At 39.7% G+C, this 27,105-nt stretch overlaps 4 protein-coding genes across 5 annotated transcripts; 2 read left to right on the forward strand and 2 right to left on the reverse strand.

Annotated features, from left to right (window-relative positions):
• The first annotated feature begins 705 nt into the window (after window positions 1-705).
• bet1 (Bet1 golgi vesicular membrane trafficking protein) lies at window positions 706-2,540 on the forward strand. Its single transcript, XM_069176520.1, has 4 exons — window positions 706-844; window positions 1,081-1,187; window positions 1,411-1,467; window positions 1,781-2,540. Exons 1-4 carry the CDS (start codon window positions 826-828, stop codon window positions 1,934-1,936), a joined length of 339 nt encoding a protein of 112 aa, XP_069032621.1. The 5' UTR covers window positions 706-825; the 3' UTR covers window positions 1,937-2,540.
• LOC138214736 (probable acyl-CoA dehydrogenase 6) lies at window positions 2,386-20,612 on the reverse strand. Its single transcript, XM_069176519.1, has 9 exons — window positions 20,416-20,612; window positions 14,324-14,444; window positions 8,802-8,931; window positions 7,615-7,721; window positions 7,101-7,268; window positions 6,674-6,847; window positions 6,052-6,213; window positions 4,411-4,561; window positions 2,386-3,067 (listed from the first exon to the last, which is right to left on the reverse strand). Exons 1-9 carry the CDS (start codon window positions 20,602-20,604, stop codon window positions 2,977-2,979), a joined length of 1,293 nt encoding a protein of 430 aa, XP_069032620.1. The 5' UTR covers window positions 20,605-20,612; the 3' UTR covers window positions 2,386-2,976.
• A 1,557-nt stretch (window positions 20,613-22,169) lies between these two features.
• On the reverse strand, window positions 22,170-22,699 carry gngt1 (guanine nucleotide binding protein (G protein), gamma transducing activity polypeptide 1). The gene is made up of 3 exons (XM_069176764.1): window positions 22,687-22,699; window positions 22,457-22,555; window positions 22,170-22,295 (listed from the first exon to the last, which is right to left on the reverse strand). The coding sequence occupies exons 2-3, from the start codon at window positions 22,550-22,552 to the stop codon at window positions 22,170-22,172; spliced, it is 222 nt and encodes a 73-aa protein (XP_069032865.1). The 5' UTR covers window positions 22,553-22,555; window positions 22,687-22,699.
• A 1,019-nt stretch (window positions 22,700-23,718) lies between these two features.
• On the forward strand, window positions 23,719-26,111 carry tfpi2 (tissue factor pathway inhibitor 2). Of its 2 annotated transcripts, none has more exons than XM_069176198.1 (5): window positions 23,719-24,005; window positions 24,207-24,377; window positions 24,607-24,786; window positions 24,974-25,147; window positions 25,588-26,111. In XM_069176198.1, exons 1-5 carry the CDS (start codon window positions 23,933-23,935, stop codon window positions 25,665-25,667), a joined length of 678 nt encoding a protein of 225 aa, XP_069032299.1. In that variant the 5' UTR covers window positions 23,719-23,932; the 3' UTR covers window positions 25,668-26,111. The 2 variants fall into 2 exon arrangements, with proteins under 2 accessions (XP_069032299.1, XP_069032298.1); XM_069176197.1 differs by having other exon boundaries at window positions 23,862-24,005; window positions 25,585-26,111.
• The last annotated feature ends 994 nt before the right edge of the window (window positions 26,112-27,105 follow it).

The raw sequence follows: 27,105 nt of genomic DNA on the forward strand, positions 1-27,105 counted from the left end.
CAACCATCACAAATGTTTCTGGCCTAGACTGTGGATCCATTATTCCCTTAAAGATATACACACAACAAAAAGGGACACTTATAATTACATTTAAATATGGAAAGTCTCACCACAACTTCTATAGAGTAATTGTTTCATAAAGAGAACAGAAAACAAATATGATGTGGTTCTTTTGACCTGGGAGCTACTTCAATATGATCATGTTTAGACTCACCATTACACCACGCATGTTAATACCTATTGAATAACAACCACAGTCATAGCAATTGTCACATTAATCGTAAAGGATCATGCAGAGTTACTGCCACTTGATAATGATGGACTGAAACTCCCTCCTTAAGCCACGGATAAATGTTGTCACTCTAGAATGCAGGAAGCACAGTCAATAAAGATGGATGCTGATGAGTTTACTGATGAGAGCAGTTTGTCTTTGTCACTGGCTTCCTCACCTAATTTCTGCTGTGATTTCAAGCTGTTTACATCGCATTTAAAAAACACACACACACACACACACTAGAAAACAGACAAACACTTTTCATATTATATGTATTCCACACAAATGGTTTAGATTCAATTTAAATCAACTTGAAATAGTTGCCACATGCCGTCCAAACGGAGCAATTATTGCACGCGCTCTTCTGTTTTTGCTTTGCGCGGATGCGCCGTGAAGGTTTGTCCTCTTCGGCCACCGTATGATGTCGTGGCTTTCTACTGACGCTACCCGGTTACTGATGACTGTCACTGCCAGCTCATTTAGTACCACATTTTGTTTTCTTACCCAAAACCAAATATACCACCGGGCGGTGTTCGCTTCAGAGGCTCACAATGAGACGCGCCGGACTCGGTAACAAACCAGAAATTGAACACTTTTATTTATTTTTTTTTAAAGTTCATACGTCAGCTCCGCTCGCTTGTTTAGCGAGCGGAGCTAACGCGAGCTAATGTTGTTACCCAGAGCTGCTAAAATGCTCCGATGTCGTCCTCTCCTCGGGGGATAAAAGTTGAAACAAACCCAGAATTCAAATGTCAATAAATCCCCTCACTATTGGTGTACTGACAGCCAACTTTGGTTTCGCACAGGAGAAGGAGGCTCCGGGAATTACGTAGCGAGTGGATACAGCGTGTACGAGGAGGAGAATGAACACCTCCAGGAGGGACTGCGAGCCAAAGTCACCGCATTAAAAAGTGTAAGTAACCCACTGATGACAGGTTGGATGTTTTTAATCAAGTCACAGCTGAAAGGAAAGATCCGAAGTGTTGTGCACGTTGTGGTTGAAATCTGGTGTGTGGATATCTTGAAATGGGTTTGTTGTTTCTGATGTGACGTCAAATTACGTTTTGATAATTGTTGTTGTTTATTGCCAATTATGTAATTTTTTTTTCTTTTTTTTTTTTTCTTGATATTTGCAGCTGTCAATCGACATTGGGACGGAGGTTAAATACCAGAATAAAATGCTGGATGATATGGTGAGTTTTTACTTTTTTTTTTTTTTATTTCAATTTAAGTATTCTAGAGTCTTGAATGTTAAAACCATAATCTGCCAAAGTAACATGGCGGCTGTAAAAAAAAAAAAAAGTACAACATTCCCCCCCCCCCCCCCCCCCCCTAAAAAGTGGTTTAAAAGAAGTATAAAGTCGTGTGAAATCAAAGTACTCAAAACGTAAGAAACTTAAGTAAATAGTTATAATCCACCACTTCAAACTATAATAATATATCCTTTGATCCGAATGTTTAGGTGCATTGTGGACTTCACTCTTTAATCCCTCTTTCCCACTGCAGGACACAGACTTTGACTCGACAGGAGGACTGCTTGGCGCCACCATCGGCAGAGTGAAGCAGCTGTCCAGAGGCAGTCAGACCAAACTGTTGTGCTACATGCTGCTCTTCTGTTGTTTTGTCTTCTTTGTCCTGTACTGGTTCATCAAGCTGAGGTGATAGAAGGACCCAGTTGGACTTGGCCCCTTAAACTCCACATCACTATGTGCCACGCCGTTATATCTCTAATCTAGACTAGGATAAGGAACGCAGGGATTTTTTTTTTTTTTATTTGAAAAGACTGAGCTTCATATGTGGCCCGGTGTCTCAGCATTTCATACGATGAGCCTAATTTGAGTCATGAAAGGAGTCCGATTGATGCGATTTGACGGAGTCCTACTGGTAAAACTTGTTTAGAGGAGTGGATAAAGTCTGATCTGATTAATCAGAAGAGGGAGGATCATGTATATTGTATGTATACCTGCTGCCAATATTTGTATGTACTTCATAATTTGCAAATATATCTGCATTGACGAGATAAGACATTAAACATGCACCAACTGTGGAAGATAATACTGCGTCGCAAACCTTAATGCAAAAGTGGGAATGTTGAATGAGCAACGCAAACAAATATTTTGAATAGTTTACTATACAGAACAACTTGCGTAAAAAGTGATTTAGTTACAGAATGACATGATTTCAAAAATGAATGGATGGATTACATTGTTTCAACTTTGTTGTAAAAATGTTGTGAATGTAAATAAAAAAAAATGTATGCTCTGAATTGGCCAATATGAGTCTGTCTACTTGGACACAAATAAGATGCGCTCTAAATATTTGACAGTTGTGGAAATGTATCAAATGTCACGTAAAAAGCCTGATCATAAAACAGCTGGTTGTGCATAAATGGGTACGTTTAAAAGATGATTACTATTTAAATAAATTCATTGAATGTAATTATACCAAAGTTGTGCAATTGTTATTCATATTTGTAAGGTCAGGCGAAGGAAAAAAAAAAAAAACAATCCTAATTGATGTTTGATTGAGCACATCAGGAAATCTTCATGACCGCATGCCGGGTTGTTAAAACTATCAAAGGCAAAATGCTAAACATCCTCATGAGAAACGGGTCAAAGCGACAAAAAAATATCACGACTGCACTTAGGTGATTTATGTGGGGTTTTTTTTCCACATTGATTGCTATCAGCAAAGTTGTGACATCACATCTTGGGTAGTGTGTCCATGTACTTGCAGATGATCCCCAGCATTACCTCATCAGCTCCTCCCCCAATCGACATTAACCTCGAATCCCTATGAGAGGGACAAATTTCAAACCATTTTGTTTTTTTTGTGTCACAATCGCAACTTCATGCTAAATCAGATTAGTACGTTTTTTTTCTGTCACCATGTGGCTAATAATACAGTTGCATTATTTGCCCTATCACTCAATGTCAGCACAGTGCAAAACAAGGACTTTGACAATCAGAAGTATTATTTGATTATACTAGTTAAAACAAATTGACCCATGCAAAAAAAACAAAAACACTTTTGTTTTTCATTCGCTGAATCTAAATATGTTTACAGTATGTATTTATAACCTCTAGTTTCTTGTTCCAGTATATTCATGTATCAGCTTGTATGTTGGCAGACTATTGCTGCACACCGACAGGAGATGTTTCTAAGCCAAATATATGCAAAATCCTACACTTGTACAATTCAGAAGTGAGTAAGTACACATTTGTAAGTGCAATAAGAGCCTTATAAAGGAATACGTAATGCACAGTTCTTGAACAATTTTATTTTCTACCTCAAAAACTTACCTTGTGCTAAAATGAGATTCGAATTTGGTTTGAAGTGTACTATCAGTCCCACCTATTTTAGTTTGTGTGACAAAAAAAAGTTGAAATGCTGTTGCCCAGTGTTATACACTCAATACCCAAGGGAGGAGGCTCCCAGAAAAAGAGACTGATTGTATTCATTCAAGAGTTTTCTTTATTAGACTGAAGCCATTCATCTGTCCAGTTATAATGTTGTGATTAAGAAATCACATTTAGCAGTCAAGTAAAACACACTGACCACAATATTTATCAGTCCTGCAACTGGGGAGGCTGCCGTTACCATAGAAACATTACACCCTCACAAAAAATGCACATCTGTCAGTCAAATATAACAACAGTTGGCGTGTTAGTGGCTGGCGCTGCTGAGTCATAGTTTTGTGGTGAGACATTACATGTTTTTTTGTGATTAGATGTGTGCAGGAGCGAAACCCTGAATATAATGAAGCTGTATGTTACAAATCAGATGCAGTTTCTTTCGGAGTTCATTTGCGCACGCACACACACACGCACGCACGCACGCACGCACGCACGCACGCACGCACGCACGCACGCACACACACACACACACACACACACACACACACACACACACACACACACACACACACACACACACACACACACACACACAGAGTATATAATATGGAGCACATTTATGTATTAACATCTGCAGTGTGCTTATGACTGGTCATTTTCACACAAATTCTCACCCTCTAGATTTTCTGATACATCAAGAAAACAGGAAAAGCCCTTTTTACAAATAAAGTTTAACAAAAGAAAACCTGTATCTTACCTCTTTCGTTATTTTGGTCTTACCTGTAAAATCTGCTGACCGGCACATCACTGGTGAAGCCCATCCCTCCCCAGTACTGGAGACAACTATCGCTCAGCTCTCTGACCAGGCGGCCGCCCTTTAACTTGGCCATGGATGCCAGTTTGGTGACATCGTTGCCTTTAATGTACAATGCTGCAGGAAGGACAGACATAGAGACATCAGCAGGGAAGAGTGTGAAAAATGTCCAGATGGACAGAATGTAAAGCAGAAAACAGAGACAATAAGCACATGTGCTTCAATTTCAGGGTCACCTGCGGCTGGCTCTCATTCACTGTTTTTTCCATTCAAGCCTTTTCCCAGGGCAACTAATCAATACCTCTATTGTACTATAGGTACCCTCGAGAGGAGCACGTGTGAGCTGCGGGATTGTTTCTGTTTCAGTGTGTAAAGAAGTTTGTGTGTGTGTGTGTGTGTGTGTGTGTGTGTGTGTGTGTGTGTGTGTGTGTGTGTGTGTGCCCTTTATCTATTTGTGCCAAACAGATGCAAAAGCTTGGATTTCTGGGTAAATGGACTTGAACTGTTACCAGCTCCATGAATCCATTCAAGGCTGTGAGCCACTGAAGAGGTAAAAAACAGAACGAGAAAAGCACAAGACCTTGGACCTCTGCCCGACAGATGCGCCCACATATTCATATTATAAACACTGCAGTGTTAAGGTCTTGGCTCGTATTTTGGAAGAGCTGGGCATGTTCCATTTGTTTCAATAACACTAATATCGAGCCACCACATTGCTCTCCAGTCGGCCCCATGCCCTCTGTCTTTTCAAACCAACCTACTGCATCATACATGGGCAAATAATTTGCATTGGCATTCACGTAAATTTTGCAGAGTTGAGTCAACTATTTGCCTTGGTTATCTTTGGTATCAAAGCATTCATTGGTTATCATTTTCCAAAAACACCACAGATGTAAAACAAAGAATGTGACCAAACTTGGGTTGAGGGTGAGATGTGACTTACTGACGCTGTGAAGAAAAGCACTTAGCTAATACACAACTATGTACAACGATATTAGGCACTAAAACCTAACCTAACAGTAAAAAAAATAATATCATGTAAAAAAGTAGCTTCATACAAAGTGCTACTTAATATCCTTTTTCCTTTAAAAGAACACAAGTGCACTTATTCACAGTTTTCCAAGGTGCAGGTAGATTGATTCAAACTTCCCACAGTTCTTCTGTGGATTTAGGCGGCCTCAGTGTTTTTGTCTCTTCATGTAACGCTTCCATGACTTTGAGATGTAGGGACTGACTATATCATCTGTGGCAGGTCTCCTTGTTTTTGTCACATAAATGATTCCTTACGAGTCTGGCTGTATGTTTGAGGCAGTCATCTCACACTACAGATGAATTCGGGACCAATCGGACGCCTCACTGATGGTACTGTGTGATAGATAACAATCTAAACACCTAAAGCCCTTTTGCACATTAATGTGTGTTTTCAAAATAAATGCTATAGTGGTACAAGCCAACACTTTCCCCATCAATGCACACCATAACCCCAACAGCTGTCCTAATTCCAATGTATTAATTCTGTGATAAAAGGACATTAAAAGGGAACGCAGTCATTCAGAGTCAGCCGATACTAACATTAATCTTTAGTTTCTGTTTTTGTTGCGTTTCACCTGTGGCGCGGTGGAGGAGGGAGCGGAGCAGCTCGACTTCCGTCTGCAGCTCAGCCAACCTGAAGTGAACCGCCTGGTAGTGAAGGACAGGCTGCTTGAAGATCTTCCTCTGCTGTGTGTACCGAATGGTCTCCTGAATGATGTTCTCCATCGTGGTCAATGCTAGAGGCGTAACAGTTTAGACAGATAGGTGATGTAGGGTTGTTCTTAACATCTTCACTACTGAGTGGCAACAACACTGATGACTCTGAGTCTTCTAGTCTAAGTTTTCATTAACAGGGCCAGGCAGACTGATTTAAGAGCGTCACATTCAGTAAAAACATTCTTTCTCACTTCTAAATACTTTGTCAAACATTCTGCCTAAGAAAACATTGACTCATGCTTGTTACCCAAAATCGAAAGTAAACAACGATTTTACCAAAGATTAATGGCTTGAACTGTGTGACCTGAACTCCCTATTTTTGGAGACTAAAAACAACAACACTACGACAAACTGACGCATTTTCTAGTGAAATCTGTACAAAGCTGATGAGATGTGACGAAAAAATGGAGAAGAAATATAACAGAAAACTGAGGAAGATGAAGTCTGAGGGAAAGATTAACTTGAAAAAGGTTCACTCACTGTTGGCCACTGCCCAGAGCCTCTCTTCCTGGAACTGAAGCATCTGATAGGTGAAGCCCATGCCTTCCTTGCCGATGACGTTCTTACACGGCACTCGGACATCATCGAAAAACACTTCCGCTGTGTCTGACGACCACATACCCAGTTTACCAATCTTGCGGGCGATGTGTACGCCTACGACGGGAAAGACGGGAAACATAATCATCATACATCTTGGCAAAGACACACTAACACCAAATAATAAATGCTATTTAAGAAGGATATGACAATCTGTGTTTTTCAAAACAACCTGAAAACATGCAGAGTCCTACATTTGAGGACTGATTCTTGATGTAAGATGAATCACAAATTACATACATTCACCACAGCAGATTTCAGCTCATTAGTTAGCTGAATAGCTCATAGTTACATGACAAACTGATCCTACCTGGCAGGTTCATGGGCATACAGATGAGAGATTTGTTCCTGTGTGGAGGACCATCACTGGTGTTGGCAAGGAGACACATCCAGTCAGCCTGGGTACCGCTGGTGGTCCACATCTTTCCCCCATTGATCACATATTCATCCCCTTTCTTCACCGCCTTGGTCTTGATACCTTGAATCAGCATTTAGTGTGCATCGACATGCAAAGATGAGAAAAGGGCAGAGGGTTAAATCAAAAGTTTCAATTGATAAAAAGGTACAGCAATATAATCTCTGCCTTTAAATTAAAATACTTAGGCGTAGAGTTTTACCAAAAGAAATTACTGTTACGTTAAAGCTGGTGTATTACTACCGAAGGCAGAAAACATAACACAAATGCACTACATTAATAGAACGCTGATCCAGAAATAAAAAGACAAAAATGGTGAGATGTGATGACAGTGAATTTATTGCCTCACTGAAACTGACTTGCTGTTAAAGAGGAATTTATTATAAAATACTGAAGGAAAAAAACGCACTTGAGACATCAGAGCCAGCTCCGACTTCACTGACTCCCAGGCAGGCCACTTTGTCCCCCATGACGGAGGGAAGGAGGAACTCTTTCTTGAGCTCAGCTGAACCAAACCTGCAGAGACAGACACATACAGTCACGGACAAAAGATTATCATCCATGACGATATTTCAATGTCCCTTCAGTGTCCCTTACCATCAAGAAAATGCCCATATTGTCGACATCTAATCTGAACCTGATAGGCAGGACACTTTGTAGCAACAGTTGTGTGAAAGAGTTAAACTGTGCTGTGTAACTGTGGCAAGACAAAGGAGAAGCTGGTGCGCTTTAAAACAACACTGCCATGTTTTAGCCAATTACAGTTCCAGTGGGAGAGAGGAGGGGACCCATGATATCACTCCCTCTTTTCTGCAGCTCTTAGTTCATAAACCTCATTGCAGGCTGGTGTATATCACCCTAATTAAGCTCCCGAGACTCCGACTGTCTATTCCACTGAATTTTATCTTGTGTCACCAGCAGATGTTTCACAGCAGGAGGATACTACACAACTAGCCAAAGCACTACAAGGGTGAGACAAACTACTACCAAATATATTACGGACGGACTCCAAAAATGTGTACATTTATGTAGAAGTGTAACCAGTATAAAGACTTTGGATATGGATTTACTTTTTTTAAATTTTACTTATACAATTCTCACATTACATCAAGTGAAATGTGAGCCTCAGAACAACTATTATTGTCAACAATAGACCAATAAAAATGCACTAAAATAAAAAAGAACCTCAGAAGAGATGGGTGTAAAAAGTGGAAAGACTTCACAGCGATGAAGAAAATGTCTAAAACAAAGGCTCTTGCATAGTTGGACGTGGTTTGGTTTTAAACACTCGTACATCAAACACACTATTTTCATCTCAAGCATCTGAAAACCAGGCATGGAAACGTGCTTGAACATGTACTTCAGCTCCAACACAACTGGCTCGAGAGGTGGTGCAAAAAGGAACAAAAAATAAATCAATAAAAATAAGCGTTGGTGCTTGAGCCTGTACTTTCCATAAGAAAACGCAGCCCTGGAGGGGGATTAGTTACACAAGCAAGATGACGATTTACATAAATCCAACGGAAGTTGTCGAGCGATATATGATTTCAGGCAAAACTTATCCGAGTACTCGATACTAGGTTTGTATGATTGTACCTGGCCAGTGCGGGAGTAGCCATGTCTGTTTGTACACCGATGGCCATGGGAATGCCTCCACAGTTGATGTTGCCGAGCTCGTCTGCCACTGCGACACTATAGCTGAAGTCCAGTCCCAAGCCTCCGTACTCTGCACAGGACAAAACACAAGACACCTTTAACTACCTCTGACTTTAACTACCTCTGACAGTTCAAGTCTAAGAGTTCACTGTGCATCAAGTGGATTCTTGTGTATTGTCATTATTTCGATTTTTGGTTTGGTTGTCCTTTATGCAAATTAGATAATAGTTGTGAGCATTAATACTAAGTTTAAAGAAGAAGAAAAAATAGGCTCACCAACACAAGCTGCTGTGGATAGATATGCCACTGTCACTATATTAGTAACCTTAAAGTAGCTTTACAGCCACCCACCCTGTCTCACTTCCATATTTCCTGTTACCTCTGTGATAAAATCACCACCTAGCAGGCTTTTCTGCACACGCACGCTGGAAACTGGACACTAAACACTAGTATAATATTCTGAACTGATCCATTGGCATCGGAGCATGCACTCAAAGGATGTTATCATTAATTGCACCATCTGTAATTATGTGCAAAAAGCAGTGCTGGGAGATCAGGAGCACACTGTAGATAAAGGTCACTGTCATCTCAGTGTCATCTCATCTGCTCTACTTAGGATCTCCAACCTGATTTTGATCTCTTCACAACCCATTTGCAAAAAAAAAAAAAAGAAAAAAAAAGGATGTCTATTTACTCCACTCTGGCAGTGGAGACCCGAGGTCCTTAATGGAGTTGAACAGTGCATTATAAACCAGGTTTAAAACACCACTTTGTGTCAGTCATCCTCATAAAACCCCATCTCTTTACCTTTCCTTTCTTTTTCCTTTTATCATCAGTTGCAGCATCCATTGTGTAATAAACAGACTGGTTTTTATACTAGCATGCTTAATGCTAAAGGCCAATTTTCTACCTGCAACTCCTGGAATGAGCGAGCTAATGTACCTGCTCTCACACAGCATTTCTCTCAAGATGGTTTGGTAAACATACACACACATTGTCAAATAAACAATATGAAGATGAACAGTCGTTCTGCAGTACAAAAAGAAAAGTTTAACTTCATCTCGTGCTGCTCGAGCAAATATAACCTGACAGTTATTCATTCAGGACATATCTTTTGATGATAATTTCCAGGCAGTCAAAAGTAACAAGATGGAGTACTTGTGAATGCTCTGTGCTCAGTTTTCCTGTGACTAAAAACAGCATGGCAGCAACTGAATGATGGATACTATTACCACTGACTGACAATGACTAATTATGAGTGAATTTCCCTCACACAGAGGCCTGCAACTCTAGCAAAGTGGTTTAATATCACATGTCAGACTAGTTATTGAATAATGGACAGCACAGGCTGGCAGACTGTCAAAATAGACAAGGAATAAAAGAAAGAGAGCAAAATAAATTGGGACAGATAGAGGGAGATGTAGCAGGACAAGCAAATAAGGGAGTGGGTGAGCCAAAAAAAATAAGAAGAAAAAAAAAAAAAAAAAAAAGGAAACAGGTGCAGCTGCGTGGCGATAAGTCTCGGAGCGCTGGAAACCCTGCCGCGGATAATGTGAACCAAGGGAAGCACCAAGGTTTATCCTAATTTAAACAAAACAGCAGGCCGTCTGGTTGAACAAGCAAGCAGAAGAAAAACAAACAGAATTCTGTCACAAATGTCAAGTTTGAACACATATGGTTCTTCAGAGCAGCAGCTGTTCCTCACCATAGGTTCTCGTCGAAAGGAGTTCCATATGAAACACCAATTAAAGGATACAAAATCTAAGGATTTCAAAGCGTAGCACAAGCAGCCATTAGCAAAGGTGATGAGTAACATGCTGTAGTTTTCCATGGCTATTCTACACTGTTTCTGCACTGAATATGCAAATCAACAAGGAAATGATTTTAAAATAGATGATTTCCCCCCCCCCAGAGGATGAATCATTAAACATCTCCATGGGAGTTATGTAACTGCGCCAATAGAAATAAGTTACTAAATACTGAATCATGAATGCATGTCATCATTACAGTGTGATGTCATGTAAAATCAGACTGTTCGCAATGTTTCTAAGTTATAGAAAGTCATTGATCATAGCATTACTGAAGTAAAAGATGTGAAACAGGAAACAGCCCAAATCTCCCAAGTCTCACCAAGATGTTATTCATTTAAACATAGCATCAAAAATACTCAGTTAAAGGGAAAATAAAGTGTGCAGGCGACCAGGCTGTATCTAGTGCCAGCAGGACATTGGGCCATTTCCATGGTGTGATCTGCAGATAGCTCTCTGTCAGTGGAGAGGAAAACAGGCAGGGAGCCAGGGGTCATCCCTGTCCTCTCTCTCTCTCTCAGCGAAGCCACCTTGAGAAAACTTCCTGTTCTTGTGTTGAAGGGTAATAATGCCTTTCCTTGCACATGGAAAAAGAGTGCGGAGTAAGTGTTGAGTGTTGTCTATGGACTGCATAAGGCTGTAAACAGACACATTAAATGTGTTTGCCGTTTGAAACGTAGGACATTTCATACTTTGCTCTTTGAAATATAAAGTCATCAAGGCCCACAGGAGCCCTGAGGGATGACGGCAAATGCCTAGACACAGTCGGGCCTCGTGTTAAGTGTGCTACATAGTCTGGGGTTTTAAATGGTAACAGTCAACACGATCATAGAAAACAATGTATCACTAATACACTATGTTACTATGAGCATTTATTTTTTTCATAAAAAATATTAGTATCCATAAGCAATACAGAAACGGTAGAATGTGAGATCATTTTGTCTCGAACTGAGTCTCTATATCGGATAAGGGAAAATGGTGCACATTCAGGATATCAAGACAATGTCAATTGATTCTGGATAATTCCTGAAATTGTATTTAGTAACAAATTCATAGATATATTATAAAATCTTGACACATTTACAGATTTCTTTTTTACTGTTACTACATAAAAGTTTTTCAACTGAACAAGCGCAACCTCTTGTGTAATTCCACCCAATGAATCATTTCTGCATGAAACACACTCCCAAATCCCTTTTCCCATCCCTGTAATCCAAGCCTCTAAATCAATTAACCCACAGTAGAATTCTTTGAGTCTGCTTCATTAGTTAGCACAGCGACACAACAGAAAGCGTCTTGTTGTAGTTACTACGAATGCACCTGGTTTTTTTTTTTAAGACTTACAGTTCAGTAGCAACTCTGGTCCTCCTTTCCTCTTATGGTTAAACCAAAATCAGCAGTAATGATTAGAAAGAGCCTGAGTTTACAAATACACGTGTTGAATATTGTCTTTTATTTTGAAGATACACATGCAGTGCAAAGTCTTGGCTTTACCTGTCAAAAATGTTTCATTTGGAGCTTTTAAATTTGACATAGGCCTTAGTGAACAGGGACTATATGGCCTACTGCAAGGGCACAGTATCAGTGCAAAGCACTACACTAACCAGTTGTTTCTAATTTATAGAGTATAATTGATCCTCTACTGTCATTAAGTTCTACTAATGGTATCTACTAGGAATGTTTCCTGTGCATGATAGAAGGTAATCTACCACCTGCTCATACAGTGTGTCTTCCACTGGGCCAATCCTCCTCTCTAATCTTGTCTCCTAATGCTTAATGCTTGTGTACTCAGCACATTTTAATTCCCTCGCTCTCCCTCGTCTCTGACCTACAGACTTGTGGTGGAGTATTTGTCACAGCGCTCACATTTTTGTTCTATTTTTTCAGCATCAAATGTCAGAATTAGAACTGCAGTTGGCTTTACCGAAGATAATAATGAGAAGTGGAGAATTATTAAGAGAAACAACTCTATTATTGTGGAAATAACTTAATACAGAAAAACTGTGGAAGATTAAACATCTGCTGTTGATTGTCCAACATTTCCCACAAATCTCTTCACATATTCAGGATGGATTACACATCAAACCCACAAAAATGTTGTGGTCCTGTACTGCAGTTATCCCTCTCCCTCCTCTACCTCTGCAAAGACCCAGCTGGGTATACATCTGGAAATGGGATAGCAGACAGCTGTTGTGGGAGGTGTGGGAGGTGTGGGAGGTGTGTGTGTGTGTGTGTGTGTGTGTGTGTGTGTGTGTGTAGGGGGGGGTTGTGACACCAACACCCATCATCACAGCGGGAACATTTGTAAACCAGACCGACTGTAAATGTATGACTGTCAAACTAAAAGAAAACAAATGGGACATGAATTCAGCTGTGAAAAAGATGTGCTAAATGTCTCGTGACGCATGAAATGGTCAAAATGGGCACACAGTGAAGGATTCCTCAGTTTCTAGTGTTGCGGGAAACATTTCAATCCACCTATCCCTTAATTTAGGGAAATTCTATCCACCACCTAAACTATAATTCAGAGTTTGACTGCTTTTCATGACAGTCTTCTTAAATTAAAATATTGTATCCTTAAAAGCAATATTTATGTTGTGCCAGATAGATAGATAGATAGATAGATAGATAGATAGACAGATACTTTATTAATCCCTCAAAAGGAACATTTTTAAGGGGTTTTCAATCCTCAGATATGCTACAGATTTATCATGGGAGTTTTTGCAATGGTAACAGAAACAGCACGTCCCAGCAGCATATATCATGCAGACTGAGGCCGGGATGATTTATCAGTCTTCACGTTTGTATGAATGACCAACTAGAATTTGCAAGAATACAAATGGGAAAAAAAAGTCTGCACCGGAAAATGCCCTCGTATGCGTCCAGCGTCCTTCTCGTGTAATGAATGCATTTTTGGCAAACACGTCAAAACATGAGCTGCTTTGATGCTTTAACTTTTCCATTAAGAAATCCAGGTTAACTGAAAATCAGGGAGAAGAGTAAAACAGTAGGTTTTCAACAGTTTGTTCACGGACTTGTCTAGACAACTAACTCAATAAATTTTTACTGTATTCATTTGTTAAAATTTTAATTGTCTTTAAGACACAATCAGGTAAAAGCCTTTTGTTTCCATGAGCAATAAAAGGGAACCCAGTTTGGCACCTTGGTGTAAATATTATTATCATTTCCCAGCAGGCTTGTTGTCTCTCTTGGATCTTTGCACAGAAAACGAGTCTCCAAAATAAAGGCTTCTGTGTTTTTATATCAAACAAACCTTCTCACTATCTCTCTCTCTTCCAGATAATACCACGAGATCAATTAAACTCATCATTTTTCAAAAAGAGTTGTCTCCGATTTTAAATACGAAATCACAATGGAAATCATCTCCTCAGGGGGGAGACGGGTTGGAACCTATCCCAAATACATTGCTACTCCTCAACAGATCTAATAAAGATACAGGTGTAACAAACAAATGCACCAACTTTCATTTTTGTGTGCAATTTCATGACAAAACCTGAGGGAGGATGAAGAAGATTGTTGTTGGGAGGAGTTGACTGCAGGGGTACTGCATCGCCCTGAAGTGTGTTTATCAAAGTCAATGTTCCACCTGACTTTAGAAGTCCTCAGAGGAGCAGGTATTATCAAGTGTCTTACCAACTGGCTTGTTGACCCCCAGAAAGCCAGCATTTCCCAAGATCTTGAAGACTTTGTGGGCTGGAAACTTCCCTTCTGCTTCCCACTGATCCACGTGAGGGTTGATGTCCTGCTCAATGAGCTGTAACACAAACACAATAAAGGAGATATCTTATATTGTATTTGTGTGTGCTTCTAATATACAACGTGCATGAAATATTTATTGTAAATTTCTCGTGAATCTCAAGAAGACATTTGCATTGGTTTGCACGTTTGTGCATGGACACGCATTGATTTCTTCGCTTTTGTATCTTAATGAGATTCTGACAATACACGACAGCCCCACTATTCTATCTCCCGTCTCATAAGTAAGACCAAAAGGACATAGTGACTTCTATGCATGCGCGGGCTCCCAGTTGTGTGGGGCACATACCTCTCTCATCAAAATAATAATAAGTAAGAGAGTAATCTCTTAAGCTGACAGACATAAGGTATTTCATATCAATGAATAGAAAGCTGGCTGGAAATATGTGTTACATGGTAATCACGTTGAATACAGCGACTGTATGCACGCCGCGCTATTTTCTACATTATCAGTGGATGTGGGGTTTTTGTACGGAAGCCAATATTTTGCTGATATTCAATACCTTTGCATTCAACCATTTGCATGCTAATGTTTTAATGACTCCATTTTCTCCCCATCGTTACGTTTTTTTTTGGCAGGGTAGAAAAAACCTCTCAAGTACTATTTAGATCAGCATGCAAAACTGAAGCTCTGTACTGAAACCCAAACTAATGACATTCCTCCTGGGTTAGCAGCCACTCCATCTACTCAGCCACAAAGCCTGGGATACAGCTGCCTAGAAATGAAGGATGACTATATTATTTGCTTTTAAAGTGTGGCAAAAAAAAAAAGAGCAGTAAGTGAGCAGCTGTGGTTGTTGCATGACTTTCATTACATAAGAGGTAAATGGTGTTAATTTTACATATCGGTAAAAGTCTAACTTCATGCTAATTTGTGCCAAAGCTAAATGAAATAAGGATTTATACGGGAGGAACAAATGTACTGTGGTTGTGTTGTCACTCAATTTCAAATAATAATCCTTCGCTAGTGAGAGCGGCTTTTGTTTTGTCTTTCGACTTCTAATGAAAGGAGCATTATACTCTTTGTCACTGGAGCCTTATTCTGCGAGTCATGAAAATGTCTGCAGTGAGTGAAGAGTGTGTTACAACCTGGTTTTGGAATAGGCTTTGGAGCGAGCGGCCATCAGTGCCATGACTCATGTCAAGCAACTGGAAGTGGTGCGCAGCTGGAGAAGCACTTATGAATGACCAATCTACTGAGATGCTCGTATGCTACTATTTTCCTTTGCAACACGTCAGGATGCTTCACAGGGAATAGGCTGAAGATCTCTAGCATAGTTTCATGTTTATGTGCTCATTTTTATCTTTTTTTTTTTTTTTTAGACAATTCTTCACAAGTCAGGCTTTGACAGCATGGAGTTTCAGTACACAGGACATCAACAACAGTTTGTGCAAAATAAAGATTGTTATTATTCAGTGCTGCTGTCCAAGCAAATCGAGTTAAATCGAGCAAATTAAATAGACACATGAAATAAAAATATATGTGCTGTGACTTTCTTTCTGAATGTTTCTTTCGAAAAAAAAAATGCATCCTCACTTCAATGAACAAACATTTTAATGAGCCACGGTTTCAACAGACTCATTACAATTTTGCTCTTTGAATGTGTGTCTCTTCAGTGCAATATGCTCTAAATGGTGGGTAAAACCAATGAAAAGTAATGATTAAAACAAAAGAGGTATTTGGTGGAAATGGTAATCCAAGCCTCAGCCAATAAAAGAGTTAACTGAGGTATGTTCAGAAATGTGAAAAACCCTATTTGATTATCCTTTCCTGTTGCTTTGATTTGATATTTTTTTTTAAAAGTCCTGAAAAAGTATTCAAAGTTTTTTTTTTCCACGACTGCAAAAAGTAGTGCACACTCTTTTTCTCGTGCCAAAACATGCAAACCCAATCCACCGGTCCACTCCCCGAGCAAAAACAAACACAATGGGTGAGAAACATCTGAACACTAAGCAGATAGAAAACATGGCCATCATCTTTTGACTGTCCAACACCGAAAACAGACACGGCTGTCAACACCTACATGGGTGTAAATGCCTGGGCCGAATATGAAAATTCCGGCAGGTATTGAAAGAGGCAGATATTGGTCCCCTTTAACCTGCTTTAAACTCATCTGTGTTCAAAGTTCAGATCCTGAGGAGGGAAAGGGAGGGACGAGTGGTTGCTGGAAAGGGAAACATAAAGGTCAGCAGGGAGTTATCCCACATATCCGCACAAAGGTTATTGTGCACTATGTGCTACATACCAGAAACCAGAACAATTTCGCATCACTGACCGCTCATGTAGTAAGACAGGGTCAAAAACATTGCATTATCAAGTCTTTCAAAATGTCCAGTCTGGACTGCGGGAGCCTTGCCCTGGGCGAGATAGCCAATCAGACCATGAATCAGACCATGTAGCACTATGTACCAAACCGAGAGGCACTTCACACGACATATATCAACAATTCTTCATTCAAAATTCAACAATCTAACCGTATAATAGCCTCAGACAGGACAAATAGCAAAAACATAAGGCTACAGTTTCAAATTGACATCTCTTGCCAAAGTGGCGCCACTCGGCACTCTGACTCATCCTCAGCATGATGGGATAAGCCGGACCTGTCAGGTTCAGCATTGTCACTTCCTCCTTGACTGTTTTTTTTTTTTGGACCTTGTAGCCATTTCAAGCATCCACTCATCCTTTCAAAGATCAAACATTGGCTGAGGAGTCTGAATTCAACTGCATTAAGCTAACATCAGACGTTACATCACCATACTTATTCCTAAAATATGTAAATGATGAACAACGGATCTTCACATCATTATAATGCGATGTGTACATGTAATAAATAATGAAATGAAATGTCTATTTTTTGGAGTGCAATTGTTCGGCCTTTCAGCAAGGAGCCTTACGTACCACCAGTGGTACAAGTACCACAGTTTGGGAATCACTGTTCTAGACGCTACGTACAGACTCGTTGTGTTAAAGTGTGTTAAAGGTTCACCTTTTACCATATATTATACGTTACGGCTGAAAAATAATTACAGCCCGCTGGTCCTCACAGTTGTTCTGTAATATCTTAGACATGTGTACTACAATGGCTTTGTTGTGGTCTGGGAAATCTCAGTCTGAAAATTAAGGGAGGCTGCACATGAGTAGCTTCTTCCTAGAAATATCAGGGAAGTATTGTTTGGCTCTTTGACCTTCCACGCATACCAACTTTGGCCGGTTTTGTACATGTAGGAGACCCTGGAAGCCGGACTAATTTCTTGGCACAAGAATGCTTTTTTCAGTCTATAAATGAGCACACAAATACAATCCAACATGGCCCTTCCTACTAATAGAAAATTAGTAGTGGAAACACCGCCACTGCCTAACCTTGAGCAGTGACTGAAGGATTTCCTACAACCCCATTTGAATACTATCTATAAACACAAACGAGTCTAGTGAATTCTTTTAATAAACCATCCTGCCTCAAGTTCCCTTTCCTGCACTGCCAACTTATTGTTCTGCATTTCCTTTTCAGATTTTCATCCTTCCCAATATTCCCAATGCTAGTTTATTTTCAACCTCCTGGCGTCCTTTGAAGGTTTAGTCAGACAACAAGTTTCCTCTCCATTTACCGCAACATCTTTGCAACCTGCCTTAAATTAGGTTCTCATTGATATTTTTACAGCGTCTGTCTCCAGTGTTTGTCTACAAATATTTATCCAAAACGAGTCAAGCTGATTATTTATTCTTGCTTTGAGTTATTTGCTACCATACTGTAACTGCCAACTGCTAATATTCAGTTCAGCAAACACAAAAGCGTGATATGTCAGCAAACATGGGAGAAAAATGGTGCAGTACAAACATTTCATAGTTTGGAGAATTTTTTTTTATTTGAAATTTTCATATAAAACCTTTTAAAAGAATCTGAGTTGGCTGAGGGCTTTTGAGTCATCCCGCCTCCGTCCATGTCTACAACCCTAATGTGCCTTTAAACTGTCTTTGAATGCTCCTCTTGCTCAAGCAAAAAACAAAAACTCAATTGGTTAACCCCAAAGTCACTAAAACAATTGTTTCTGCTTATAAAGCTGGGGAAACCATATGGGCAGAACTATGTGTCAGTAGAAACTGAATTTGAATCATTAATATTTGAATTTGAATTGTAAAACTTGAAATTTAAATTTTAGTTTGAAACTGAATTTCAATAAACTTAAAATAAACCAATTCAAATTCAAGTACAAATGATTCAAATTCAGTTTCTACTGAATATTTCCGCCCCTAAAACCGCAGTTAACACGAATCAAACAGTCCTTTTTGCCTTCTCCACAAGTTGCCAAACATAAACACATTAAATAAATCAATTATCTCAAGTTCAGATCATCTGTACATCAAGATATTTCAGTGTTTTGTCAAACCATTTCAGGGAATATTAACATTCTTAAATCTCACGGTGTAAAATACAGCAGAAAATGGGACTCAAATTCCGACAAATCACACAGCTCCAAAAATTAGTTTTCCACAAACATGTTTTTAAATCTGCCAACCTTTATGGCCAGAAAAAGAATAACAGTTCTTGTAACTAAAGGTATTTGGCCTTTAGATATGTGATATGCAAATTTTTTTTGTAGGGCCAATCATTTGTTTTACACAAACTCAAATTGTATCTGTTTAGGCTGCATTAGCTTGATAAAGCATTGACATCTGAATGCCAAGGCCCACTCGGTATTCCAGACACTAACAATGTTTATACACTTTAGTCTTACAAATAACCTCCAGTTAGAAACCCAACTGGAATCAAGAATCATGTTCCTGGATCTACAATTACTGCCTCGTGGTTGTGTACCAACTATTCAATTTGGAGTTTACATCCATTTCTGTCCAGGTATATGTAGAAAAAAAAAAAGGTATTCAGAGTAGTAAATGGTAAATGTTCTGTACTTGTATAGAGCTTTATCACCTTTCAGTCTTAAAGCGCTTTTACATGGTCTTTCCATTCACCCATTCACACACTAATGAGACAGATCACCATGCAAGGTGCCGCCATCAGGAGCACATTCACACACCGATGGTACACCATCGGGAGCAATTTAGGGTTCAGTGTCTTGCTCAAGGACACTTAGGCAGGTGGACAGGAGGAGCTGGAGATCAAACCACCAACCTTCCAATTAGTGTGCAACCCGCTCCACCGTCTGAGCCACAGCCTCCCTAGTAGTCTAAGGCTATATCACTAAAATTGATTCGACTTGACTTTTTTTTTTTAAGCTTTGTTGTTCTTATTCTGCTTTATTTCTACAGTATTAGTGTAAATTCATTGAAAAAAAAAACAACAACTCATATCTTGAATGTGGTCACCTGCCTGGCCAACAAAAAGTGATTCTGACGGAACAAAGTTGTAAACGTTACAACTTTTATTTCATTTCACCCAATGATTCTTTACATATGGTAATAGATGTTAAAAAAAAATGGACAAATATGTAACCATAGCTGCTCATCATCCTATTATCAGCGCTGAGACGCTGTGCACGTTGGCAAGAGCACTGCTGGCATTAATAAAGTAATATGTGTGTATATATATTTATTTATTTATGTGGGAGTGTATGGTGGGGTCATGAAAACATGCAGCTGCTGTCACCTCTCCTGGAAGCTTTGCCCTGCTTTCCCCCTTTCCATAACGTTAGATAAAGACATGCTTGTTTGTACAATCACTTGTAGACACACACATTAACACTTCTTTCCAACTGTGGTACTACAAACCGTGAAAATGTTGGACTGCACACAGAGAAAAAGCAGACATCAACAGACAAGCCATCACCGTGACCTCTTACCCACTTTCATTTGACTGTCTCCATGACACTGCTTCTTGAGGTTATATAATATTATAGTCTGCCTTGGAGCAACACCAATAAGTTATCCAACTGTCAGCGACTAAACAAAGTCAAATTTTGTTTTCTTCCGTTTCCTCAAAACTTCAGTGTCAAATGTTTGCAGTGCAGCGTACCTTTCTGAGGGACTCCTTCAATGCAAAGTGCTCTTGCGAGTAGATTAAATGGTCGGCCGCGGTCTCTGCTGCTGGTTTAGACGACGCATTTTCAGACAACGACCGGACACCAACAAACGAGTTAAATTTGTAGAAATTACGGCTGTGCACAAGCAGGTTCAAACGCAGAACTCCCCCGTTCAGCGCCATTACTGTTTACAAAATAGCGCATGCGCACTCCGTGTTTCTGGCTGTGACTCTTTGGGAAGCAAAGGCGGTGATTTCTCCCGGGATCAAAAATAAACCCACCGGAAAATTAGTTATTAACATTCTATTCCCGTCTGGTTCCATCATTTTGGGGGAAATGCTTACGTTGAATAAGTAAAAAAAAAAAGGTTCCATAGAAGTTTTACAAAAATGCCTAATCCACTTACAGTAGCCTGCAGTATCAGTGGTGGAAAGTAAGTACTCACGAATAAATCCAATTTTGAGTTACTGGTACTTTACTTGAATATTTCCATTAGATGTTACTATATTTCCAATACACTAAAAAGGGAAATACTGAACTTTTTACTGCATACTTTGACAGCTTTCGTTTCTTTTCAAATGAAGAAAAATCTCTCTCCCTATATATACAACTGTAAGTAGCTTATAGTAGTTCAAATAGCGCCACCGACAGCAGGTACAGTAAAATGCTGCCTACACAAGGATCCTTCACTAACAATTTAATGGTACCATATATAATATAACAGTCAGAAGGACTAAACCAGCACGATGACTTGAATACTTTGATTCCATTTTTCTGCCAGAGAACAGCATGTAGTGAAATGTAGTAAAAGTAATTTACACATTGATGTATGTATTGGTACTTTTACTGAAGCAAAGGATCTGAATACTTCTTGGACCACTGGGTATCTCATTTTCACAGCAGTGATTCTGAACCTGAGGGTCACAGGATTAATCTGAGGAGGGTTGCAGAACACAGGCAGGAAAATAAACAAATATTAAATTTTCTAGTAAAAATTCGACATTTTTAACATTTCAGACCTCTAAATTGCAAAAGATAGAAAAAAAAATTACCTTATGTTTCACAGAAAATGTTATGTCCTTTTGCTATTAGTGCTTAATCTTGTGAATCCCATTAATTATATTAGCAAATTCAAACCTTCATGAGCTTAAACAACAGGAACAATAGATAAAATAATATCAAACTAAAAAGGCAACAGTAGAAAAAGATTTAAACATTGCAAACAAACCGAGCTCATAAAAGTATCCTTTAGAATTTCATATTGACCATTATGTATGCTACAAAATGATAATGATCACATCAAATCTTATGAGAAAAAGTCAGGCAAACCCTTAATGTATGCAAACTGAGTTATGAAGATGTATCTGTTTCTCTTGTCTTGACAGCAGTGAATCACGGAGACAGGCTGAGTTATAAACATGCACGTTTAATGACAGTTGCTTCTGTGTATGAAACAACACACGGGCCCATTTGTTCAGACTATGTACACCACATGAGAGAGAAGCATTATACAACCCTTGCCAAATACAACTCTTACTTATTGCGTCTTTCCAAAGAATAACATTTTAAGGCTACAAATTTTTCCAGAAGACGGGGAATTGTTTACTTGGGAACTTGTGCAGGTTTATTTATTCTTTCTTTTATTGTGTCCTTCTAGTCTTCTCGGTCTGCAAATCCATTTTATGAGGAGAGAGAGAATGCCCTTGGGTGCTATAATCTGAGATATGAAAAGCTCCTCAGGTCCAGTCTAGCAGATGACACAGCCACCTTTCTCCTTGAAGGGGTTCTTATCCTCTGCAATGCCTTTGACGAGGATGTCCTCCTCCACTCCACCCTGAATATAATCCTTGATTTCCTCGCAGCATTTAGATGTCTAAAATGATCAGGCAGAGAAAGGTGTTATTTGTGCTTTAAATAATGCTCGTGATATAATGAATTGAACTTTGTATCATTACATTTAAATATTGCATTTTGGATAACTGGTCACTTTAAAAACAAGAGATGGTATTCATCACCTCAGTTTAAAGAACTTACCAACCACCTTTCGAGTTTCACTTCAAGTTTAAGTTGGTTTACTTCCATTACAGCCTTGTCCTTGTCCGTCAGATCGTCCAAATTTATAAATGGCATTGTCTAAAAAAAGAAGAAAAAAATGAAACAGTCACTTTAATTTTATGTTCGCTGCTGTATGACAGCTACATTTTTCTGAAAATGTTTAACTTCCACTTCACAACACACAAGACAAAGACTAGAAATGTACTTACGATTGCTTAAAAGGAGCAGTCCTTCACCCCTGAAATCCTGTTGAAGAGTCCCTCTCCTCTCCCTCAATCTGGGTTATAAAGTAATCCGTACAAACAATTGTAATCCGCTAATCTGATTAAAACAAGGCCCCACTGAATGATCATGTCAGTAACTCAAGTACACTATCAAAGAAAGGGGGGAATCCCACCCGGTGTCCCTTTTTTGGGTTGTTTAGGTGTAAAAACAAAGAAGAGTATTTACTGTATATACGCAGATTAAATCTGGATTTGTGCTATTTTGACTCTGTGTTTTCTGTTTTCAGATATGGGTTAAGGGGCGGCGCTTCATGTATCATGTGTCATTTTGATAAAATGGCTAATCTGTATTTAGCCTCCACCTGTCAAGGTCTGAACATGGGTACAAGGCACTTTTTCAGAAACACCCCCAGCAACAGTTGAAACAAACCAGTGGGATTGAATTAAGCAGTTATGTAAAATCCAAAAATCGACATTTTACAGTGCATTTTTACAAAATTTGTACTAAAGTAAAATAATAATAATTCTGCTTTCAGGTCTAAAGAATATGAGGACCTTGAGTGTTTAATGGAGCATGACATCACTGTTTCCTTGAAATAATGTGCTGCAATCATTAAACAAAACAAAAGATATCAGAAGCCGCAGGTGAATGAGGTGACAGCACTCTGAGTGTGTGTGTGTGTGTGTGTGTGTGTGTGTGTGTGTGTGTGCGTGTGTCTTCAGAACCAGTCAGACGGGTGCATGGTGGGAACTTGGCAGGATGGCTCAGACAAAGTTAGTTTATGTTTCACAACTATGGCTGTCACTTACAGAAAAGAATACTTCTACTGTGGAAAAGTCTGAGGAATCTTTGGATTACTGGACATCGCTATATCACCATCATCATCGTCACCATCACCATCACCACCATCATGATCTTTCCCACCGTCAGTGCTCTGTGGCAGGATGCCTCTACTCAAACAGAGAGAATTCGATTTATTTGATTTGGGTTGAGTATGTTCTTAGTCACAACGTTAACACCTACTATACGCAGTGTTACAACGTAGAAACATCCCTCTCTGATGTCACGAATCAATTTATTACTGCTCTGATCTAGCACGGTATAGAAATGAGTCATTAAATCCCCGCCCCTGAAGTCCCCCTTCTGGGAAACAGTACTATAAAGCTGGATCTGGCCGGGGTGGTCTGCAGAGCGGACAAAGTCTGGTGGGGTTGAACCAAAACTTGGACAATGGAGTTTTTCACGTTAGCGCTGTTTGCAATTATTTCCCCGTTTTACAACGTTTTGGCGCTGTCACCTAAAGGTAACCTTGCTGCATTTGTTTTAAAACTCTCGCTTCATTATTTCACCGAGCTTTTTAAATACACTTTTAAACCGTTTTTCATCATATGACCTGGCTCGTTGAGACGTGTTGTGTGCAGTTTGGCGGGTGTTCGGCAGCGTTTAAACCGCGGTATGTTTCATATGGAATCTTTTTCAGTAACAATATCCTTGCTGCTTTCAGACGTGTGTCTCCTTCAAGTGGAGGAGGGTCCTTGCAGAGCAGACATCGAGCGCTTTTACTACAACACCATCACCCAGAAGTGCGAGATTTTCTATTATGGAGGCTGCCAGGGGAATGCCAATAACTTCAAGAGCTATCAGGAGTGCCAGAAGACATGTTACAGAATCCCAAGTAAGTTGTCAGAGTCATAAGAATAGACATTGTCTGGGATGATGGGGATTTTGAGCACCTCTAAAAGTTATTGAATGCAAACTGGGTGTGTTTTTAATTTGTTTTTATTCTACATATAAACATATATCTTGGACAGAAGGGTATGGTAGATCTAGACCTGTTCAGAAGAATTAGTGTTTCACCTGATCTAAATCCAAAACTCAAAAAATATTTTCCCTCCTCTCCTCAGAGATTCCACAAATCTGCAGGTTTCCTAAACAGGAGGGACCCTGCCGTGGCCTCTTCCATCGCTACTTCTTCAACATGACCACCATGCAGTGTGAGTCTTTTTACTACGGCGGCTGCCAGGGTAACTCCAACCGCTTCCAAGACCTCACCTCATGCCTGGAGTACTGCAGTCCACAAAAAAGTTAGTAGAAACTTAAAGTAACATTCTTCCACTGCAGTCCTGAAGTAATCCATCTCATGCCGGCTTATTCATGCAAAGCCATTTCAGTCATAAGGAAATGATTAATCTGAGGAAATGAATTAAACTTGAAGATTCCTCTTCAAAGACTGTGACCGTCGGCCTCATTGTCTTGTGTTCTGTTTCACAGCTGTTCCTGTTCTCTGTCTGGACCCTCTGGACAAAGGGAAGTGCTCAGCCTCCATAACTCGCTATTACTACAACATTACCACAAAGATGTGCGAGGAGTTCGTCTACTCAGGCTGCGGCGGGAGCAGCAACAACTTTGTCTCGAGGCAGAGCTGCATGGACGTGTGTGTCAAAGGTGTGTTTTAGTGTGAGCAGGGGAATGCATGTGGTGCACGTTTCACTGTCCGCAGTGAAGAGTGTCTCTGAGTAAATTTATGGAGAGTTTTCCGACTCTTTAATTCAGTAATGGCAGTATTTGGATTGCCACTGAGACCCACGTATTGGTTTGAATTTGTTGAAAATTTTGCAAGTCAGAGGGGGATTGGGAGGAAACAAAATTATGATCAGCAGACTTCATTATCAAGCTTAAACTATGCTTGGCATCTGAAGACACCGTGGACTCAGGGTGGATGATGTCCTCCAAACCATTCATGGACAACAGCCAATCATAATGTTATGACTGAGAGAAAACCAAGCAAAATCTGTCTAAGAAGTCCTGTTTGCTTAATTATGAGCATAGAAAGTCATAACATTTACAAGTTATACTAATCAGTTGTTGTTTTTTTGTTCCAGCAGGGAAAAAGCGCAAAGTCAATGGAAAAGGCCGGCGCATGAGACGGAATAGAAATAACCACATCACTTTCTTGCAGACCTAGATGTCGGACACTTCTTCTCAGGAATTCTCACTTGGACGAGTCCTTCGTGGAGAAACTAACATGTATTTGTTGATGCTAAAATGTCGACCAGGTTGTCTTTGTTGTTGTTTTGGCAAGAGCTTTCAGTGGCACAAACACACATTCGACTGGATCTTTAATGCCTTATGAGATCAATTTTAAAATGTAATTTACCTGTATGCTGTTGATGAAGTTTATTACTACTGCACTAATGTTCCTGACTGTGTATTTTGATGCTGTGTGTATGTAATGTATGTTTTGTATAAATAAGACCTTATTATGGAGAACTTTTTTATTTGCTCAGCTACATTTTATGATGAAATACACAGAATTTGTTGAAGAATTCTGCCTTTTCTGTACTTTGATGCTGCTGTTTCAAACACATTACTGTATTGTGTAATATTTGAATAATCAACAAACTCATAATGTGTGGATTTCAACTTCTTTAACCACTGCCATGCACACGTAAAACCTTAAGGTGTCTTATTTTACCAGGAAAAAAACAAAAAGAGAACAGGCCTGGCTGGTTTCTTAACTTCCTCTCTCAGTTACTTCCACTTTATCTCCGAGCCACTCTTCCCTTCCTTACTAATGCTGCTGTCTTCCCTCCTTATCTGCTAATACTTTGCAAGGCACTCGAACGTATCGCGGTCGCCTCTGCGTAGCCTTGAAACAGGGAGGAAGTAATAATGGGGCACCAAACACTGCGGTGGCAGGTTCATTAGAACGTTTCTGCGTGTTTGGATGAGAGGAAGCAGCCGCTTTACAAAATGTGACTCATGAGCTTTCAGAAATATTGTCTGGTAATGTTTTTGCAATTATAATGTAATTATAGTGGGATATAAACAAGCCCAAAGCGGAATGCATCCACATATTTTCTCTTCTTCATGATTACTACAACTGGTTTTCTCAGATCGTATATTTTATATACCGCAAGAGAAATCTAATCTCATTAGGGGAGGGGGCTATCAATCTCAAGCTACTCTGCTTTTTGACTGCCCTGGATCTGTGCTTTGTTCCCTCTCTCATAATAGAACAGGTGAAATGCTCTGATTTCTCAGACAATAAATATTAATGGGAGATATCAAAGGAAACTACTCATCCATCTGGCTTGGCTATAAATAGCAATAAAAGGCACATCTGGCCAGGCCTTTTGCCATTAAGAACCAAAGCTAAATCATGTATTAGACAGCCGAGGCTGTCATCCAAGCAGTCGGCATGCAGTTTCTCAAAAGCCACATAATCTTAAAATCATCACTGATGTTCACAGTGGAGCAGGTGGGGGGGGGGGGGGGGGGGGGGGGGGGAGCTTATTTCAACCTCTTGCCCATTAGAGGTAAATTTGTCTTTCCTATATGGAAGTTTTAATGCACAAAACATGATTAAAAGTGAATTGAAGAAGTGTAGAAAGCAGCAAATT

Source organism: Embiotoca jacksoni, unplaced genomic scaffold (assembly GCF_022577435.1).
Source record: "Embiotoca jacksoni isolate LCO1_2020_lvr unplaced genomic scaffold, fEmbJac1.0.p SCAF_7, whole genome shotgun sequence".
NCBI lineage: Eukaryota > Metazoa > Chordata > Actinopteri > Embiotocidae > Embiotoca > Embiotoca jacksoni.

Bases quoted from the DNA above. Each gene is read 5' to 3' on its own strand.
- tfpi2 (XM_069176197.1), top strand. From the start codon at position 23,933: ATGGAGTTTTTCACGTTAGCGCTGTTTGCAATTATTTCCCCGTTTTAC. The intron at 24,006-24,206 runs GTAACCTTGCTG...TGCTGCTTTCAG, and splicing joins TTTGGCGCTGTCACCTAAAG to ACGTGTGTCTCCTTCAAGTG. The intron at 24,787-24,973 runs GTTAGTAGAAAC...TCTGTTTCACAG, and splicing joins GTACTGCAGTCCACAAAAAA to CTGTTCCTGTTCTCTGTCTG.
- bet1 (XM_069176520.1), top strand. The intron at 1,188-1,410 runs GTAAGTAACCCA...TGATATTTGCAG, and splicing joins AAGTCACCGCATTAAAAAGT to CTGTCAATCGACATTGGGAC. The intron at 1,468-1,780 runs GTGAGTTTTTAC...TTCCCACTGCAG, and splicing joins ATAAAATGCTGGATGATATG to GACACAGACTTTGACTCGAC.
- LOC138214736 (XM_069176519.1), bottom strand. From the start codon at position 20,604: ATGGCGCTGAACGGGGGAGTTCTGCGTTTGAACCTGCTTGTGCACAGC. The intron at 4,562-6,051 runs GTGAAACGCAAC...TCCTTCCTGCAG, and splicing joins CCTCCTCCACCGCGCCACAG to CATTGTACATTAAAGGCAAC. The intron at 3,068-4,410 runs GTAAGACCAAAA...TCCCTCTCATAG, and splicing joins CCGGTCAGCAGATTTTACAG to GGATTCGAGGTTAATGTCGA.
- gngt1 (XM_069176764.1), bottom strand. From the start codon at position 22,552: ATGCCATTTATAAATTTGGACGATCTGACGGACAAGGACAAGGCTGTA. The intron at 22,296-22,456 runs GTAAGTTCTTTA...TGATCATTTTAG, and splicing joins TGAAACTCGAAAGGTGGTTG to ACATCTAAATGCTGCGAGGA.